Below are 14637 nucleotides of genomic sequence, written 5' to 3' on the forward strand. Positions count from 1 at the left end.
CAGAACCAGGAAGGAAAACTTCCATCAGGACCAGGAAGGAAAACCTCTATCAGGACCATAACCGGGAAGGAAAATCTCCACCAGAATTAGAACCAGGAAGGAAAACTTCCATCAGAACCAGAACCAGGAAGGAAAACCTCCACCAGAACTAGAACCAGGAAGGAAAACCTCCATCAGGACCAGAACCAGGAAGGAAAACCTCCACCAGAACTAGAACCAGGAAGGAAAACTTCCATCAGGACCAGGAAGGAAAATCTCCATCAGAACCAGAACCAGGAAGAAAAACCTCCACCAGAACTAGAACCAGGAAGGAAAACTTCCATCAGGATCAGGAAGGAAAACCTCCATCAGAACTAGAACCAGGAAGGAAAACCTCCATCAGAACCAGAACCAGGAAGGAAAACCTCCACCAGAACTAGAACCAGGAAGGAAAACCTCCAGTAGAACTAGAACCAGGAAGGAAAACCTCCATCAGGACCAGAACCTGGAAGGAAAACCTCCATCAGAACTAATACCAGGAAGGAAAACCTCCATCAGAACCAGAACCGGGAAGGAAAATCTCCACCAGAATTAGAACAAGGAAGGAAAACTTCCATCAGGACCAGGAAGGAAAATCTCCATCAGAACCAGAACCAGGAAGAAAAACCTCCACCAGAACTAGAACCAGGAAGGAAAACGTCCACCAGAACCAGGAAGGAAACCTCCACCAGAACTAGAACCAGGAAGGAAAACTTCCATCAGGATCAGGACGGAAAACCTCCATCAGAACCAGAACCGGGATGAAAAACCTCCACCAGAACTAGAACCAGGAAGGAAAACTTCTATCAGGATCAGGAAGGAAAACCTCCATCAGAACTAGAACCAGGAAGGAAAACCTCCATCAGAACCAGAACCAGGAAGGAAAACCTCCACCAGAACTAGAACCAGGAAGGAAAACCTCCATCAGAACTAGAACCAGGAAGGAAAACCTCCATCAGGACCAGAACCGGGAAGGAAAACCTCCATCAGAACTAATACCAGGAAGGAAAACCTCCATCAGGACCAGGAAGGAAAACCTCCATCAGAACCAGAACCAGGAAGGAAAACCTCCATTAGGACCAGGAAGGAAAACCTCCATCAGAACCAGAACCAGGAAGGAAAACCTCCATTAGGACCAGGAAGGAAAACCTCCATCAGAACCAGAACCAGGAAGGAAAACCTCCATCAGAGGAAAGAGGGGTGAATCCAGGATTCCTGCAGAACTAACCCGGATATCTCTCCATTACGTGCTTGACTTTCCCAGACATTCAGGATCCTGATCAGTGGTGCTACGAAGCTTCGTCCCAGCAGGTCTGATTGGTCAGGAGGTGGAGCTTTTATACTTGTTAGTCTCTGATCCAGAACAGAACCTGATCCGGAGCAGGTTAGTCATTCAGCGTAAGTTACCACGGTGATTTACCCGGTAGGAAGTGAACCAGCTTCATAGGACAGAAAACCCTGAGTTAACCCCAGAGTTACCAGGATAAGAGAAAATCCAGCTTCCTGGTTCAGGCCTCTGATGATTTCAGCAGGTTTTTACCTTCATGTTGGTCTGCAGGCTGTTGTTTTCATCCTGTCTGTCCAGGGTTTCATTACTTTCTGAAGTGGAACCCCTGGTTGTTCCCAGTGGGATGCTGGTTTCCAAGATCCTGGATGTGTTGTCTCTCTGCAGAACTGTACGGGTTTGACGTTCTCATCGACTCCAACCTGAAACCCTGGTTGTTGGAGGTGAACCTGTCTCCGTCCCTGTCCTGGTGAGTCACCGTCCTGCGTCCGTCTGTCCCATCTTGGTCTGTTTGATCCTCATTAATCTGCTGACCAACAGCGATGCGCCGTTGGATCTGAAGATCAAGGCCAGCATGATCGCAGACATGTTTTCTCTTGTAGGTGAGTCCGACTCCTTTCCTGCTTTACTTTCCACAGCTGTTTCTTGGACAGGACGCTCCAGTTCCGAAGGCGCTGAAATTACTCCACTCAGATCAGAAAATCTAAAGAAGCCTCCAACATGCGCCTCTATGATCAACAACAAATGGTCTGAGATCCATCAGATCAGCTGATGAAGCTTCCTCCTCTGAGCAGCCGTGTTTGTGGTAATCACCGTTTCCATAGCAACGTGGCAGAATTCCAGACTAAACGTTTACCTGGAGCTACATCGGCATCTTCATGATGCTTCATTATAAAAGCCAATAAGGTCTGAGACCGTAGCAGAAGTTTTATACTCACCTGCATTTTTAAAAACATCTACATGAAAAAACAGATTCTTTTGCTCTTAAATGAAGGAATTTTTTTTACCAGCACGGTGGCGGCAGAATGATGGTCTGGCTGCTGTGTTGTGCCGAACAAATTTGGTTTGTCAAGAGGAGCTTTATGGGTGTAAGGCTCCTTTTGATCATTTTGTTTCTTTTTTTCATCTTATTCATTTTGAATTATGGAATTTATGTAACCTAGCTGGACCTGACCAGAAGGGACGGAAAAATGGAGAATACTGAGCAAAAGTAAAAACGAAAGCAGAAAAAAGACAAAGATCCAGCAGTTAGGTTGGACTGAAGGTCATTGCTTCTAACGCCAGTCAACCAGCTGCTACACCTGTACAGAAACACAACAGAGAATTTCCTACAGACTAGGGAGGCCCAGAGACCCGAACAATCAGCAGAAATCCTGGAGCACGGACCCAAGACACCCCACGATCACCGCGATCCCCGGTGGCCCAAGATCGGCAGCTGCCGACCCCACTGGGGAACTAGCCATCCAGGGCGGCCAGAGTGAAGAGCCCAGGGCCCTAATGTGAGCCACTTGCACCCCTGTTTCCCAGGAAGCCCCCCAGGGCAAGACAGGCCAGGAGTAGCTGCCCCCCACGACCAGGACACACAGCTGCCATCAACCCCAGAAGAACACCACATGCCTGGGGGGGAAGAGAGAAGCGGGAGGAGCCCAGACCCATGGCCCACCACCCCCAGAACCACCCAGACCTCCCCCACAAGTGCATGTGACATGCACATACACACCTATATTCCTGCCCACTCCCATTCATCCTGACACACGCACACGCAAACCTACCAGTCTCACCAGCACCTCCCCCTATGATCCCCCAAACCCCTCTTCAACACCTCTCCTGCCCCCGGGCCAAACCCTAGGTCCCAGGGTGGCAACCAGACACCGGGGCATGCAACAACCTGCCCCATGGCAGCACACCTGGGCAGGCCTAGACCCCTGGCATCAACCAACCCCTCCACCCCCAAGAAAGGGGGCCACCCCCAGGTACCAAGGCCTAGAACCCCCACCCAGCGACCGTTCAGGAAACTATGGTTCATTTATTGTCTGTCTGCACCCGTTTTATCCTGAACCATGTTGATGGAACATGGACTGGTTGATGCTGGAGGAGCCAAGCTTGCTCAGATTCCTGTTTCCAGATGTTTATTGTTGGTTTTCTGTTTGTGATGATGATAATGATGATGGTGAAATAGGTAAATGCAGTAATGGTTCTAGCTCATTTCAAGACTCCTGTTGTGGAGCAGGGTAGCGAGGTAAACCCCCAACCCTGGGATTCATTCCCTTTCAGTTGGGTTTGTTTGGTGCAAGTTGAGTTATTTTCTCTAATAGAAATGATAAAATGTCTTTTTGGATCTCAAATGATCTTTTTAGCCAATCAAACTGAGGAAAAGGCTAAGCTCGTCCTCTCAGTGATGTTTGTTGCTTTATGAAGTCACTGCAGGGGTAATATGAAAGTCATGAGTGATGTCTTTAGACCAGGAAGTGGATCAGAACTCCTCTGTGGTCCCTTCTGGTCTTTGCAGGTTTCGTCTGTCAGGATCCTCAAACCAGACAAGCTCTATCCGATAGAATCACCCTGGACAAGAACCCTGCAGGACTGCAAGCTCGGGTGGGTCTACACAGGTTCATACAACATGACATCAATTCTCCTTTGGTCTATGACAAAAAGGTTCCTCCATGATGTGCGCATGGGGAAATAATTTCCAAAAATCTACTGTTACTTTACTTTAGGTCTCTGATTATTGAGCCCCTTTAAATGATCATCACCTGATTTAGGGATAATTTAAGTCATCATGTTAACAGCATAATCTCATGTCCTTTATCAGATAACCACCATTAACACATTATTAGAAATCAGATTTATACACTGGGGCAGGATGCCAGTCAGGCCTGGGTTAGAGTGGTTAAAAAGCTCCTCGGTGACAGGGCCCCGGGGGTGGATGAGGTCCACCCAGAGTTCCTTAAGGCTCTGGATGCTGTAGGGCTGTCTTGGCTGACACGCCTCTGCAGCATCGCGTGGACATCGGGGACAGTTCCCCTGGACTGGCAGACTGGGGTGGTGGTCCCCCTCTTCAAAAAGGGGGACCGGAGGGTGTGCTCCAACTACAGGGGGATCACAGGGGGGGGGGGAGGGGGGGGGGGGGGGGGGGGGGGGGGGGAGAAAGCTGGTAGAAACATGTCAGTGGGATTTTCACCAGTGTACCGGTTCCTGATAACCTCTGTTTGGGCTTTTTGTTGACAATAACAGCATCTCAAAGAAAACCCAGGAATGATCAGACAGAACAACAGACGGGTCATTATAGACCACAATGCATTGCGGACAGAAGCCCAACATGGCGGCGAAAAAGCATTTTTTGTTGAATAGATATGCAACAAAAAATAAAATACAACCTAAGGAATAAAAAAATGTTTACATACAACTTTGGATTGGATTTGAAATGACATCTTGACACGCATTGTGGTTGCCATGGTGATGGCTGGTTGTCACGTGGTTTGCAGCGAGGAAAAAAAAGGCAGCTTCATGTCTGAATCGCCAAGAGAATGAGTCGCTGTGTAGTGAAGGAGGAGTTGGGGGGACGTTCAGACACAGGAAGTGACATCACTACGTATGTCTGTACATTTTTTGAATGTGGTATTTTGGAAGTGCATGTATGTTTAATCAGATTACTTCAGTAACCAGAATAGAATAGAATAGAATAGAACAGAATAGCCTTTGTCATTATGCATTGTACAAAAAGAGCAGTTCCATAAATGTACACACATAATACTGTAATAATAAAAAAGGCTCAATAATATATAAATAAATATATAGAAAAATACATCTAATGCACGATAAAAACGAGTGAGGTAACAAACTAAGGTGGTGCAGTGGTAATACACTTTGATTTAGTTTGCATTCATTGTGGTGACAGTCTTGGGAAAGAAACTGTCCCTGAGTGTTTGTTCAGGCTTTGATGGACCTAAAACACCTCCCAGAAGGCAACAGGTTGAAGAGACGGAAGCCAGGACGGGTGATGACTCCCAGATACAGAAACAGAAATTATGGTGTTTGTGGCTTTTTATTGTAATTAGTGTTTTTAGTTTAGATTACTTTTGTATTTTGGGTTCAACATGTAAGTAAAGCGGGTTAAAGTGAAAAAAGATCCCATCCTGGTGAAATTGTGCTGAAATAAGGGATGCCATACATGGCTGTGGTAAACATTTTCCTTTTTCTGTGGTCAATAAAATCTAAAAGTATTCCAACAGCTAAAATAGTCCCAGGGTTATCAAGACATGAAGCAAAGTCTAAACATCAGCTCTGGTCATTAACTGGGGTTTTTGGGGTTTTTTGTTTTTTTTGGAATCGTTTTCTGTCTGTGTTCATCCTGTAGCGGCAGAGACGGACACCAGCCGTTACCACGGAAACAGAGGAGGTGCGAGGTAAAGCCAGCCAACGAGACCTCAGTCTGAGTTCGGAGGAGGTGAGGAGGTGTGATGGGAATGATTCAAGTACCTCCCGGGTTTTACTGTGTTTTAGTCAATGTTGCAACCAAAAGCAATTTTAGACTAACTTTGGTGCAACGTTACAGCAACAGGATGCAGTGATTGACTAAATTTGTGTTGGCAAAAACCAGGAAAACTGGAGCTTTACTGGCTCATAAAACCAGTTTTTGTATTATGTTTTATTGTCAAGCACTTTGTGGTTTTTATCTGGAAAGGTTCTATAAAAATAAACATGTACTAAGTTTTTCTCTGATGTAGGTCCGACTTCTGAGGAGAATAAAAGAGGAGTACGAGAGAAGAGGAGGGTTCATCAGGATCTTCCCCACTGCAGACACCTGGGAGCTTTACGGGTAATGTAGTCCACCTGTAGTCCACCTGAAACTCACCTGTAGTCCACCTGTAGTCCACCTGTAACTCACCTGTAGTCCACCTGTAGCTCACCTGTAGCTCACCTGTAGTCCACCTGTAGCTCACCTGTAGTCCACCTGTAGCTCACCTGTAGTCCACCTGTAGTCCACCAGTAGCTCACCTGTAGTCCACCTGTAACTCACCTGTAGTCCACCTGTAGCTCACCTGTAGTCCACCTGTAGCTCACCTGTAGTACACCTGTAGCTCACCTGTAGTCCACCTGTAGTCCACCTGTAGCTCACCTGTAGTCCACCTGTGTCCACCTGTAGCTCACCTGTAGTCCACCTGTAGTCCACCTGTAGCTCACCTGTAGTCCACCTGTAGCTCACCTGTAGCCCACCTATAGCTCTCCTGTAGTCCACCTGAAACTCACCTGTAGTCCACCTGTAGTCCACCTGTAACTCACCTGTAGTCCACCTGTAGCTCACCTGTAGCTCACCTGTAGTCCACCTGTAGCTCACCTGTAGTCCACCTGTAGCTCACCTGTAGTCCACCTGTAGTCCACCAGTAGCTCACCTGTAGTCCACCTGTAACTCACCTGTAGTCCACCTGTAGCTCACCTGTAGTCCACCTGTAGCTCACCTGTAGTACACCTGTAGCTCACCTGTAGTCCACCTGTAGTCCACCTGTAGCTCACCTGTAGTCCACCTGTGTCCACCTGTAGCTCACCTGTAGTCCACCTGTAGTCCACCTGTAGCTCACCTGTAGTCCACCTGTAGCTCACCTGTAGCCCACCTATAGCTCTCCTGTAGTCCACCTGTAGCTCACCTGTAGTCCACCTGTAGCTCTCCTGTAGTCCACCTGTAGCTCACCTGTAGCCCACCTGTAGCTCACCTGTAGCTCTCCTGTAGCCCACCTGTAGCTCACCTGTAGCTCTCCTGTGGCCCACCTGTAGCTCTCCTGTAGCTCTCCTGTAGCCCACCTGTAGCTCTCCTGTAGCTCACCTGTAGCCCACCTGTAGCTCACCTGTAGCTCTCCTGTAGCCCACCTGTAGCTCTCCTGTAGCTCACCTGTAGCTCTCCTGTAGCCCACCTGTAGCTCACCTGTAGTCCACCTGTAGCTCACCTGTAGTCCACCTGTAGCTCACCTGTAGCTCACCTGTAGTCCACCTGTAGCTCTCCTGTAGTCCACCTGTAGCTCACCTGTAGTCCACCTGTAGTCCACCTGTAGCTCACCTGTAGTCCACCTGTAGTCCACCAGTAGCTCTCCTGTAGTCCACCTGTAGCTCACCTGTAGCTCACCTGTAGTCCACCTGTAGCTCTCCTGTAGTCCACCTGTAGCTCACCTGTAGTCCACCTGTAGCTCTCCTGTAGTCCACCTGTAGCTCACCTGTAGCTCTCCTGTAGCCCACCTGTAGTCCACCTGTAGCTCTCCTGTAGTCCACCTGTAGCTCACCTGTAGCTCACCTGTAGCTCACCTGTAGTCCACCTGTAGCTCTCCTGTAGTCCACCTGTAGCTCACCTGTAGTCCACCTGTAGCCCACCTGTAGTCCACCTGTAGCTCACCTGTAGCTCTCCTGTAGTCCACCTGTAGCTGAGAAACCTTCAGTCTTGGGAATATCTGTGTTCTGTTTGGAATATGATCCTCTTCAGAAAAATGTATTTTTCATTTAGCAGTGTTTCTAGACCAGGAGATCCATGAACTTTAGGAGGTGGAGGTTGGTTGGACCTGCTTCATGACTTTCTTCTTCTTCTCCTTTCAGAGCTTATCTGCAGCACAAGACGTCAATGAACGTCCGACTGGCAAGCACACTTTTCCAAGAAAAGTAATAATTTTATGGTACTCCATTTGGATTCTTTGCTTGAAGCAGATGTCGGTTGCCATGCCGCCCTTCTGGATTCAGGAGATGACCTGAAGCATATTTATCATTGCAGTCTGATTCAGTCCAGATTTCCAGACTTGAACACAGCTGAATTCTCAGAGTTAATCCTGTCCATCATCTGTCTGGTCTGTAGGGTACAGGATCAGGATTTGTGGAGAAGCTGCTTGCTGGTGGTTTACATGAAACTGGTTTCTGTTTCAGGAACGGGAACGTTCAAGTGGAGGCAGTCAACGGCTGTCATGTTGTCCAGTATGAGAGGAAGCTGCTGTGTCTGGAGGCTAGAAGAAGAAAACTGCACCACCTGATTCACCGCTCTGCCGTCAGGAGGAAGAAACCAGGTACCTCATCGTCATCATCATCGTCATCATCAGCTGGAATCAGCAGAAACAGCAAAGTTTTATTTCACTGCTGCAGGGAAGGAGTTCAGGGAGGAGGAACATCTGATCTGGAAACGGGAGACCAGATCGGAGCATCGCCATGGTGAGGCAGCATCCAGCTCTGAGGCCGCCAACGCCATGCGCACGGTCAACCTGCTCAGCATCCTGCAGGGGGGCTGGGAGCTCAGGTCAGTCTGCTCCTCCCCCATCAGCTGAGTGACATCACAGCCTGGTCGCCAGGTGTCATGATATGAGGTTGTTCATCAGGAATGTTCACAAAGCTGGAAAAATGTAGGAATTGTTTTTAACCCTAAAGACAAAAATTTAAATACAGTCACAATAATAAAACATATAAAATACTGTGATGGGCATCTCACCTGTCCAGGTGTACCTGCCTCTCACCTGCTGAATGCTGCGATACACTCCAGCCCCCCACGAGTTGGAATAAGTGCCACAGAAAAGGAATTAATGAAATAATGAAGGAAATTAAACATTAATGTATAAAACGTAGGTGTGGTGTAAAATAACAGAAGAAGCAAAAGAGATAAAATGATCAGGAAGCAGGAAACTCGGCTGTCAGACAGTCCAGGTAATCAACCCCCAGACCATCCATAAACACACACCACAGGCAGAAGATCACTCGGGAATACGTCCATCAACAGATAAAATCTAGTCAGAAATATAAAAATAATTCATTTTACTTCATCCGATTCATCTGCTTCATCTGATTCATCTGTGTCATCCGATTTATCTGCTTCATCAGAATTCATCTGCTTTATCCGATTCATCCGATTCATCCGCCTCATCTGCTTCATCCGATTCACCTGATGCATCTGCTTCATCCAATTCATCTGATTCATCCGATTCATCTGCTTTATCCGATTCATCTGCCTCATCCGATTCATCTGCTTCATCCGATTCATCCGCCTTATTTGCTTCATCCGATTCACCTGATGCATCTGCTTCATCCAATTCATCTGATTCATCCGACTCATCTGCTTTATCCGATTCATCTGCCTCATCCGATTCATCTGCTTCATCCAATTCATCCGCCTTATTTGCTTCATCCGATTCACCTGATTCATCTGCTTCGTGTGCTTCATCCGAATCATCCACGTCATCTGATTCATCCGCTTCATCTGATTCATCTGCTTCATCCGCTTCATCTGCTTCATGTGATTCATCTGCTTCATCCGATTCATCTGCCACAACTGATTCATCTGGTTCATCTCCTTTATCTGATTCATCCGCCTCATCTGCTTCATCCGATTCATCTGTTTCATCTGATTCATGTGATTCATCTGCTTCATCCAATTCATCTGCCCGATCCGATTCATCTGCGTCATTCGATTCATCTTCATGAGTGGGAGTGGGTCCACCAGGAACCATCAAAATGTCCACCAGGAACTATCAGAATGTTTACCAGAAACCAACTAAACGTCCACCAGGAACTCTCAGCATGTTTACCAGGAACCATCTAAATATCAGAATGTCCACCAGTTACTATCAAAATGTCCACCAGGAACCATTAGAATATTCACCATCAACCATCATTATGTCCTCCAGGAACCCTCAGAATGTCCACCAGGACTCATCAGAATATTTACCAGGAACCATCTAAATGTCTACCAGGAACCATCATAATGCCCACCAGTAACCATCAAAATGTCCATGAGGAACCATCAGAATGTCTACCAGGTTCTATCAGAATATTTACCAGGAACCGTCAGAATGTTTACCAAGTATTTAGAATGAACTACCATTAGAATATTCATCAGGAACCATCAAAATGTTGACCATGAATCATCAAAATGTCTACCAGGAGCCATCAGAATGTCCACCAGGTTCTATCAGAATATTTACCAGAAACTATCAGAATGTCCACTAGGAACCATTAGAATATTCACCAGGAACCATTAAAATGTCCACCAGGAACCATCAGAATATTCACCAAAGGCCCCAAACAGCAACTTTTTTGTCACTATGTTAACATGCAGTAGTTGATGACAGTTGATCATGTTTTCAACAGATTGTTTTCTCTCCTCCTCTTCCTCCTCTCCCTTCTCCTCCTCAGTAAGGTTCAGGCTCGGATCTCCTTCTCCTCGTACCTGCAGCGAGTCCAGCAGAGGCTGTTGGCGGAGAACCGAAGCTGCTCCACGCCAGCGTGGCCGGAGAAAGACGAAGATCAGATGGTGAAGCTTTCATTGATTATGCTTGTGGGTCATCTGCAGAGGAGACGCCTTCAACATGTCTCTTGTCCTGTTTGTCCTGCTTGTCCTGCTTGTCCTTACAGGAGCTGGTGTTCCGCTTCCTGAGGAGAGCTGCCGGTAATCTGCAGCAGGACCTGAAGGTGGTCTTACCCACCTGCCAGCTGCCCGTCCAGGACCGCCGCCGAATCCTGGCCGACCAGTTAGGACAGTTCATCCACTGTTACAACAAGGTACCATCATCCTCCTGGATCACCATGGCAACCCCATCACAGCATGATGGAACCTTTTGCCTCTTCTTCTTTTTCTCCCCCTCTTCAGGAAACGGAGCACATGGGGAGGAAACAGGAGGGCAGTGAGGACCAGCGTTGTGTTGACAGCCGTGTGTTTCAGGATTACATTTCTAACGCCAGGTGAGTAAATCCCACTGGAAACCGCCACTGATCCTATAAACGTCTGTTATTTAGTTATATCCGTCTTAGTTTCAGACAAGGAAAGATGAACAGCTCAGTAGATTCTTGCTGCTGTGAGGACTCGTTACAGTCCTTCACTGCTGCTTTTTGCCAGGATTGTTTTACACACTGAGCCATGTTTTGTTTCTCTTGGTTTTGGTTTGTCTTTGTTCCCTTTTTCTTTTGGGTTGTCAGTTTACAAATATTCTACATGATCTTTCTACTTCTTCCTCTTCTACATGGCTGTGTAATGTACAGTGAAGCTCTTTGTTTGTCTAAAATTAAATTAAAAATTGATTTAAAAAAATCACACCTGAATCTTCTTCTTGTTCGTGTCCTGACGTCTGATTTTCCAGTGAGAACGATCTGGAGGAGGTGCTGACGTTCTACACGCAGAAGAAGAAATCAGCCACCGTCTTCCTGGGAACGAAAGTCCAAGCTGGTAAAAAAGACCTTCACTACAAAACCTTCCTGGAAGATTCTGGCAGCGGTGAGACTTCCTGTTTCATCTTCATTCTGAAACATTCCTGAACATCAGGAGGAATTTAGCCTCCAGGGATGAGATGAAGATGAGGAGTGATCTGATGAGTTCTGTCCCTGTGAACAGCTCCGTCCATGGCCGGAGATAATCCGGACTCATCCCGGTCCACAGGGAAGGTTGAAGGTGACCTGAAGACCATGGAGAGTCTCTGTGTGTTGGCTGCAGACCTGCAGGTGGAGGTTACAACAGCAAAAACTCAGCGTTCCTCCAGTTTTCCTCGGACTTCAGGCCGCACCAGCGTTCCAGCCTCCCTTCCTCTTCACTGCCCGCCGCCGCCGCCGCCTCCTCAGCCTCCTCAGCCTCCTCAGCCTCAGCCTCCATCTTACGCTCAGTCTCTGGCTAAATCCCACCTCTGCCCCTCTGAGTCCTCTTCTGAACCTCCTTCTTACTCCTCTGCCCTCCTGACCTCCCAGCGAGCAGTGAGCACGGCATCGTCCGGGTCATCCTTCGCAACCAGCGGACAATCCGGCCAGGTTCTCAGGAAAACCAGGTCTTCCACTCAGTCCAGCTCCAGAGCGACCTCCTCAGTTCCAGCTAACGCTCACATCTACAGCCAGACGCTCAGCAGACCTCCATGTGCAGAACCAGGTAGTTTCCTGCTCCACCTGCAGCTCTAAAACCAAACTAAGGATGTCATCGCCTCCTTCTTCTGGTTTTTAGGGGTCAGAAGGACCAGTTCCAGAGTGAAGTCCTGCTCGGTGGGCGCTCTCAGAGAGTTACAGGTTCTGCCTTCTCAGGCTCAGTCCAACCAGCAGGCCTTTCTCTCAGTCCTGCAAAGACTGGCCAACAAGCAGGCTGCTCGTCACTACGCCGGCTCCGCCCACATCAGCCTGCTGACGCAACACGTAAGTCGTCATGTGACCAGGTCAGCTGATCTGTGGAGTGTAAATACGTTTGAACAGGAAACGTTATCGTATGGATTCAGTGTTACAAGTTCTGCCACCATATGATCTGGATCAGAATCAGGATCCCTCAATCAATACTGATGACATCACAGCTGATTTAACACTTAAAATCAATAGAATCCGATTCTATCTGGTCTGATTCTACCTGATCCGATTCTACCTGGTCTGATTCTATCTGGTCTGATTCCACCTGATCCGATTCTATCTGGTCTGATTCTATCTGGTCTGATTCCACCTGATCCGATTCTACCTGGTCTGATTCTACCTGGTCTGGTTCTATCTGGTCTGATTCCACCTGATCCGATTCTACCTGGTCTGATTCTATCTGGTCTGATTCTACCTGGTCTGATTCTATCTGGTCTGATTCCACCTGATCCGATTCTATCTGGTCTGATTCTATCTGGTCTGATTCCACCTGATCCGATTCTACCTGGTCTGATTCTACCTGGTCTGGTTCTATCTGGTCTGATTCCACCTGGTCTGATTCTACCTGGTCTGATTCTATCTTGTCTGATTCTACCTGGTCTGATTCCACCTGATCCGATTCTACCTGGTCTGATTCTATCTTGTCTGATTCTACCTGGTCTGATTCTATCTGGTCTGATTCTACCTGGTCTGATTCTATCTGGTCTGATTCCACCTGATCCGATTCTATCTGGTCTGATTCCACCTGATCCGATTCTACCTGGTCTGATTCTACCTGGTCTGATTCTATCTGGTCTGATTCCACCTGATCCGATTCTATCTGGTCTGATTCCACCTGATCCGATTCTACCTGGTCTGATTCTACCTGGTCTGAGTCTATCTGGTCTAATTCTATCTGGTCTGATTCTACCTGATCCGATTCTATCTGGTCTGATTCTATCTGGTCTGATTCTACCTGGTCTGATTCCACCTGGTCTGATTCCACCTGATCCGATTCTACCTGGTCTGATTCTATCTGGTCTGATTCTACCTGGTCTGATTCTATCTGGTCTGATTCCACCTGATCCGATTCTATCTGGTCTGATTCTATCTGGTCTGATTCCACCTGATCCGATTCTACCTGGTCTGATTCTACCTGGTCTGGTTCTATCTGGTCTGATTCCACCTGGTCTGATTCTACCTGGTCTGATTCTATCTTGTCTGATTCTACCTGGTCTGATTCCACCTGATCCGATTCTACCTGGTCTGATTCTATCTTGTCTGATTCTACCTGGTCTGATTCTATCTGGTCTGATTCTACCTGGTCTGATTCTATCTGGTCTGATTCCACCTGATCCGATTCTATCTGGTCTGATTCCACCTGATCCGATTCTACCTGGTCTGATTCTACCTGGTCTGATTCTATCTGGTCTGATTCCACCTGATCCGATTCTATCTGGTCTGATTCCACCTGATCCGGTTCTATCTGGTCTGATTCCACCTGATCCGATTCTACCTGGTCTGATTCTACCTGGTCTGAGTCTATCTGGTCTAATTCTATCTGGTCTGATTCTACCTGATCCGATTCTATCTGGTCTGATTCTATCTGGTCTGATTCTACCTGGTCTGATTCCACCTGGTCTGATTCCACCTGATCCGATTCTATCTGGTCTGATTCTATCTGGTCTGATTCTACCTGGTCTAATTCTACCTGGTCTGATTCTACCTGATCCGATTCTACCTGGTCTGATTCTATCTGGTCTGATTCCACCTGATCCGATTCCACCTGGTCTGATAATATCTGGTCTGATTCTACCTGATCCGATTCTATCTGGTCTGATTCCACCTGATCCGATTCCACCTGATCCAATTCTATCTGGTATGATTCTACCTGATCCGATTCTACCTGGTCTGATTCTACCTGGTCTGATTCTATCTGGTCTGATTCCACCTGATCCGATTCTATCTGGTCTGATTCTACCTGATCCGATTCTACCTGGTCTGATTCTACCTGGTCTGATTCTATCTGGTCTGATTCTACCTGGTCCGATTCTACCTGGTCTGATTCCACCTGATCCGATTCTACCTGGTCTGATTCTACCTGATCCGATTCTATCTGGTCTGATTCCACCTGATCCGATTCCATCTGGTCTGATTCTTTCTGGTCTGATTCCACCTGATCCGATTCCACCTGGTCTGATTCTACCTGGTCTGATTCTGCCTGATCCGATTCTATCTGGTCTGATTCT

General features: G+C 47.4%; 1 protein-coding gene across 6 annotated transcripts in view; it reads left to right on the top strand.

The window, feature by feature from the left end:
* Window positions 1-14637, top strand: part of LOC121650713 (tubulin polyglutamylase TTLL5-like) — a 51697-nt gene that overhangs the window by 24248 nt on the left and 12812 nt on the right. For 5 of the 6 annotated variants that reach the window (XM_042002395.1, XM_042002392.1, XM_042002393.1 and 2 more), the window contains 14 exons: window positions 1691-1772; window positions 1844-1905; window positions 3813-3898; window positions 5661-5750; window positions 6031-6122; window positions 7883-7945; window positions 8204-8340; window positions 8417-8567; window positions 10454-10571; window positions 10673-10819; window positions 10908-10999; window positions 11395-11528; window positions 11646-12167; window positions 12240-12424. In XM_042002395.1, coding sequence (XP_041858329.1) covers window positions 1691-1772; window positions 1844-1905; window positions 3813-3898; window positions 5661-5750; window positions 6031-6122; window positions 7883-7945; window positions 8204-8340; window positions 8417-8567; window positions 10454-10571; window positions 10673-10819; window positions 10908-10999; window positions 11395-11528; window positions 11646-12167; window positions 12240-12424 — 1961 coding nt within the window. The remainder of the gene's footprint in view (window positions 1-1690; window positions 1773-1843; window positions 1906-3812; window positions 3899-5660; window positions 5751-6030; window positions 6123-7882; window positions 7946-8203; window positions 8341-8416; window positions 8568-10453; window positions 10572-10672; window positions 10820-10907; window positions 11000-11394; window positions 11529-11645; window positions 12168-12239; window positions 12425-14637) is intronic. The other variant, XM_042002394.1, reaches the window with a different exon arrangement.

Source organism: Melanotaenia boesemani, chromosome 12 (genome assembly GCF_017639745.1).
Source record: "Melanotaenia boesemani isolate fMelBoe1 chromosome 12, fMelBoe1.pri, whole genome shotgun sequence".
Taxonomy (NCBI): domain Eukaryota; kingdom Metazoa; phylum Chordata; class Actinopteri; order Atheriniformes; family Melanotaeniidae; genus Melanotaenia; species Melanotaenia boesemani.